This window comes from Fonticula alba (genome assembly GCF_000388065.1).
Source record: "Fonticula alba strain ATCC 38817 unplaced genomic scaffold supercont2.2, whole genome shotgun sequence".
NCBI lineage: Eukaryota > Rotosphaerida > Fonticulaceae > Fonticula > Fonticula alba.
The window spans coordinates 2,121,006-2,126,585 of NW_009242972.1; the positions used below are offsets into that span (position 1 = coordinate 2,121,006).

General features: G+C 72.1%; 2 protein-coding genes across 2 annotated transcripts in view; one reads left to right on the forward strand and one right to left on the reverse strand.

Annotated features, from left to right (window-relative positions):
* H696_01464 (DNA-directed RNA polymerase III subunit RPC2) overlaps positions 1-377 on the forward strand; it is a gene marked incomplete at its 3' end in the record, with an annotated part of 6,611 nt that extends 6,234 nt beyond the window's left edge. The window contains exon 13 of the mRNA XM_009495358.1: positions 366-377. Within this exon, the coding sequence (XP_009493633.1) occupies positions 366-377 (12 nt within the window). The remainder of the gene's footprint in view (positions 1-365) is intronic.
* The window catches only part of H696_01465 (STE/STE20/YSK protein kinase), a 9,629-nt gene continuing 4,342 nt past the window's right edge, over positions 294-5,580 (reverse strand). Inside the window, exons 2-6 of the mRNA XM_009495359.1 lie at positions 2,845-5,558; positions 1,573-2,808; positions 1,140-1,412; positions 707-991; positions 294-603 (exon numbers count right to left, since the gene is read on the reverse strand). Coding sequence (XP_009493634.1) covers positions 448-603; positions 707-991; positions 1,140-1,412; positions 1,573-2,808; positions 2,845-5,558 — 4,664 coding nt within the window. The 3' untranslated portion in view covers positions 294-447. The remainder of the gene's footprint in view (positions 604-706; positions 992-1,139; positions 1,413-1,572; positions 2,809-2,844; positions 5,559-5,580) is intronic.

A 5,580-nucleotide genomic window follows, 5' to 3' on the forward strand; every position in this document is an offset into this window, starting at 1 on the left:
CCCCTTCCCAGCGCACCATCTTCATAGACTTCTGCCCCGCTGCGGTGGCCCCCTCCCTCCTTGCTGTGTGCGGGCGCCTGCGCAGGGCAGGAACCACGCCCGCGGTGTGTTTCCCCGCCCACGGCCTTCCCTCTTCCCCCTTTGCTCCTCCCTTTCGCTCCCTGTGCCACACGTATTCCCCTCCTGTAATAAATCCCAAAAAAAAGGAAACCCCCACACCTCGCCCTGCACCTATGCCAGCCACATATGCCGGCCATCGGAAAGACACACATGCACAGACACAGGGAACCAAAGGAGAAAGGGGCCCTCCCCCACGCCGGCCGGCGCGCAAGTCGCCGTACCTCGGCCGCAGGGGAGGATGGCAGGGAAAAATCTAGTGTGCCGCAAGGGCGAGAACAAGGAAGAGAGGGAAACAGAGGAAGGGACATCGGCGAGAATGGTCGACCATCAGGCGGACGACCCAGCGGACCGGGAGGCATGATACTTTTGCACCCGGGCCACGAGCGACGCCCTGCCAGGGAGTACCAGCTCACTGGGCGAGGGGGGCCGGTCGGCCGGTCGCCGGATGTATGCATTTTGAAGGAGGGTCTCGGCAGAGGGCCGCTGGGGGGGGGGGGGGGGGAGAGGGAAGCGAGTCAGCGAAAGTGGGCGATGCAAGGGGACCAATGGCTCGGGAAGGGGGGCACGCGTGCCGGACGAGCCGTACCGTCCGGTAATCCTTCTGCAAACACTGAGAGACAAACTCACGAAACTCGGTGCTTGCGTCGGGGCCAGACCCCGTCGCGGAGGGGGCGGTGGATGGGGGCCCAGCGCGGCCGGTGACACCGCCGCCGCGCGAGTCGGCCGGCGATGACCGCCGGCCAGCTGCTCCGGGAACCGGCGGCGGCTCACGCACGATCGCATACAGCGCGCGCATCGGATGCAAGTCCGCATGGGGCGGGCGCCCATCGAACAGCTCGATGGCTGTGATGCCCACCGACCAGATGTCAGCCTGGCGGCGGCGGCGGGGGGGGGTCACAACCACCGGCAGCAACAGAGAAGGGGAGAGGGGGGGCCGGCGGAGGGAGGGGAAGGAACACATGTCAGCTTGGGTGCACACACGGACGGCGGGAATGCATGGCCAGGACGAGGGGACATACACGTGTGTCATAGCCAACGTGGGTGATCACCTCCGGGGCCATCCAGGCCGGGGACCCGGCGAAGGTGGATCGCCGGGCCAGCGACCCGCCAGACAGCTCACTGGCCACTCCGAAGTCGCAGAGCTTCACCTCGCCCCCGAGCGACAGGAGGATATTGGCGGCCTTCACGTCTCGGTGCATCTTCCGCTCCCGGTGGAGGTAGAGCAGCCCACGCAGGACGCCGGTCATGACAATGGCGATCTCTGGCTCGGAGAAGGGGCCGGTGTGCTGAAGCTGGGTCGGCATGGGGGGGAGGGGGCGGTGAGTGAGCGAGCGAGCGAGCGAGAGAGAGAGAGAGAGAGAGAGAAGGAGAGGGAAAAGACATAAAAGAAAGGGAAGACAGGCCAGAGAGAGAGAGAGAGAGAGAGAGAGAGAGAGAGAGAAAGGCACGCACCAGATCAAAGGCAGAGCCGCCGTTGACATACTCCATGACAATCCACAGCTGCTGACGATTGGCCGTGCGCCACGCACCATGGTACTTGGTGATGTGCGGCGACTCGACCTTCGACAGGAAGGCAATCTCCCGGCGAACGGCAGCCAGGGCCCCTCGCGAGGGGGCCGTCGACTCGTCGGCCGCCGAGGACAGGTCCTCCGCCGAGAAGTCCGCCCGACCAAGGGCTGGCAGACCACCGTCGGCCGGCCCGCCAGGCCCACCACCGGGGCCGGCGGTCCCACCGGCAGGGCCACCATTGCCGGCGACCACGGCCACCGCCGCGGCCAGGAGGCGCTCCGGCCGCGAGGGAGACCCAGCCCCACCGGGCCCGGCGCCCGTGCCCGTCGGCACCAAGGAAATGATCTTGATGGCCACCTGCTTGCGGGTGGTGATGTCGGTGGCCTTGAACACCTCGCCGAAGGCCCCGCGGCCTACCCACTGGAGCTGGCGATATCGGATCTCCGGCGGCAGGAGGTGGCGTTCCTCGACGGAGTCCGAATCCTCGTACTGGTCAGCGACGGCAGCCCCAGCAGCGCCGCCGAGTGTCAGCCGGCCGGCCGCGATGGACGGGCCAGCCGCCGGGGCCGACGAACTGCCCACCGGCGCCGGCAAGCTGACCACCGGCGCCGGCGAGCTGACCACCGGCCCGGCTGCCACCACGCCAGGACGAGACACACGAGGGGCTGACGGGGGGCTGTCTGTCCGCGAGGAGAAAGCCCGGATGAGCTTGGACACGGAGGCACGCGGTTCGACCGGAGACGAGGGGGTCCCCGGGCTGGTGGGCGTCAGGGCCGTGGGCTGCACAGACCCGGGGCCGGGCCCGGAGCCCGGGGTGGCGCTGGCGGCCGGCCTCGACGGGCCACCCCCGCTGGATGCCACGATTCGAGACAGGTCCAGCGACGAGGGGGAATAGTCAGCCGAGGCACCGGGCCCAGGGCCTCCGGCCGGGCCAGCTAGCCCCACCCGGCGGGGAGGATACCGCGCGCTGCTGGTCGGAGTCATTGAGGCGCTGGCGGGGGTCGCAGCCGAGGTACCGCCAGTCTTCTGGCCCACATCCCCAGGGCCCTTGTCTCGTTGCAGTTGCCCCAGGACCCGGTGGAAGGGGGTCATACGGTGCCCTGGCGTCCCGGCGCTGCTGGCGGGCCCGGTGGTGCTGGCGGGCCCGGTGGTGCTGGCGGGCCCGGTGGTGCTGGCGGGCTCGGTGGTGCTGGCGGGCCCGGTGGTGCTGGCAGCCCCGGTGGTGCTGGCGGGCCCGGTGGTGCTGGCGGACTGGGTGGCACCGACAACACCGGCGGCATCGGCAGCACCGACGGCACCAGCGCCAGGGGCAGAGGCAGTAACCTTGTCACCCGCCCCGGAGCCGCGCGGAGTGACCACTTCGTCGGCCGACATCTCGGCCAGAGACAGCTCGTCATACGACGACCCGGAGGACGACATCGACGAGAGGACCACATTCCGGGACAGCCGATGGGATTCGCGCTCGCCGGGGCCCGGGGGGGGCGCCGGCTCGGCCAGCGCCTGCGACATGGCATCCGTGTCGGCGAGCAGGCGCAAATGCATGTCGGAAATGGGGAAGCTGTGGCGATTGCGCGAGGAAGTTTGCGAAGAGCCTGACCCACCGGACAGGGCCACCGTGGCCAGGAAGGGCGACCCACTGGGGACACTGGACAACGACGAGCAGGAGGTCGACGGGCTGAGGGACACCAGGGAGGTCGGCGAGCAGGAGGCCGAGGACAGCGGCGAGGACAGCCGCATGGACCCGGACAGCGGCGATGAGGGGGACATCAGCGAGGTGAAGGACCCATACAGGCCGCTGGTGCTGCCGCCAACCGAAGCCCCAGCCGAAGCCCCACCGGCGGCCACCCCGAAGGTGTGACCCACCGGCGAGGACAGCGAGAAGATGGACGATTCGCTGGAGGTGCTGGCCATCAGCGATGTCACCGACCCCGTCAGCAGGGAGGTGTAGGCCTCGGTCGAGGCGGACGTGGGCCGGCTGCCGGCGCTGGCCCGATCCCGCCGGGGCTGCTGGAGATTCGGCTCGCTGCCGGCCCCGGCCAGGGGCGATGGCCGCCCCGATGGGGGAGGCCCGGCCGCCGCCGCCGCCGCCGCCGCCGCCGCCGCCGCCGGGGCCGTGCCCTCCTTGCCGGCCAAGCTGCCGGCCGGCGGGGCGGCCGCATTCCCGACCGCCGGCGGCCCCGCCGTCGAGGGGGGAGCACCAGTCTGCCCCAGCGTCGACAGGGTCGGCGAGGAAGCGGTCCGGGTGAGGACACGCCCGGTTGAGTCCGGCCGCGGCGGCAACACCGTCACCGTGGATGACGACGCAAACACCAGGGCATCGATCTCGGCCAGGGTGGCGTCGGCCGCGGCCCGGGCCAGCTCCGCGCGTTGATCCGCCTGCAGTAGACCACCCCCGGGGACCGGCGGGGGCATGGCCGCCACCAAGGGCGGGGGCACATGCATCGGCCGGCCGGCCGGGGCGGCGGTCGTCATCGGCCGCGGCGGGAGCACCGGCTGCCCGGCGCCAGGGGGGGGCGGTGCCGCCATGGCGACCGCCGATCCGGCCGGTGGCGGCCGGCCACCGCGCGGGGCGAAGGGCGACACGGCCACCGCCGCCGGCCCGGCGGGGCCTCCCCCGGGCCCGGGGTCCTCCGCCAGGCCAGCCCCACCCACCGGGCTCAAGGGCCCGGTGTCATACGTGAGCGAGGTGATGTCCCCGGCGCTGGGGAAGGAGGACAAAGACCCCAGGGCGCCAGGCCCGCCGGGCCCGGCGGCCCCGGGCGGGCCCAAGAAAGCCGGGCCACCGGGAACATGATGCCCGGACCCGAGTCGTGCCGGGAGGGTCCCATACCGGGCGGGGGCCGCTCCGCCCGACGGCAAGCCCACAGGGTACGGGCTCGGCGAGGGGCCATTCCCGGGGCCGGGGTGGAGCGGCACGCCGGCCGGCCGGCCGCCGGCCCCATGGTAGGACGGCTCCCACGGGGAGATGGGCACCGCCGGGGAGGGAGCAGTCGGGGGCACCCCGGCGGCGGGGGGCTCGGCCCCCGGGCGCAAGACCGGCCGGCCGACGGGAGGCGGAACCATGCCACCGGGGCCGAGGCCGCCGGACAGGGCCACGATCGGCGGCGAGGGGGTCGACGACACGACGGCCGTTTGCGAGTGCGAGAAGGAGAAAGGCGTGGCAAAGTTCCGGACCGGGGTCGGAAGGAGGATGACAGTGGGGATGTGCGTGGAGGCCGGGGGCGCCGCCGGGGCGGGGAACTCGGCCATCGGGACCACGGCCACCGGGACCACGGACGCTTGCCCGGGGAGTAGGGGTCCGCCGAGGGCCGCCGGCACGCCGGACTCCGGGCCCGGGCCCGGGCCAAAGTTGGCCGGCTCGGTCTTTTGGTACTGGAAGAGGGCATGCGCGCAGCGCTCCCACGCTTCGTGCCAGTCGTCCGGGGGCTGGTGCCAGCGGGCCAGGAGGCTGGAATACTCGCCGCCCGGGTTGAGGGTGTCGATGGAGGCCTGGGCCATGAGCGGTCGCACCGGGGCCGCGGCTTCCAGCTCGGCGCACGCCCGGCAGGCGGCAAAGCACTGGAGGCAGGCGCCGGCCAGGTGCGCCGGTACTCCGCCAGGATCCGACGACCCCTGGGCATCGGCCCCGGGCCAGGGAGGGAGGTGGACCACCCGCACGGCCGCCGCCGGGAGCAGGCCCAGCCGGCCCCGGTGCTCGGCCACAATGAAGCCCTGGTTCCGGGCGGCCGCACGCACGGCCTCCGCCACGGAGGTTGATGACGTGCCGCCGGAGGCGCCGGACTCGCCGGAGCCACCCACCGACCCGGCAGATGACGAGGACACCAGCACATCCAGGATGGTGATGGTGTCGCCCCGGCGGACGGCCAGCTCTCGGGCCGACATGTGGGGGCGCTCGATGTTTGCCACGACAATGGCCTCAGGGAGGTAGCCTACAGAGGGGGAGGGGGGGGG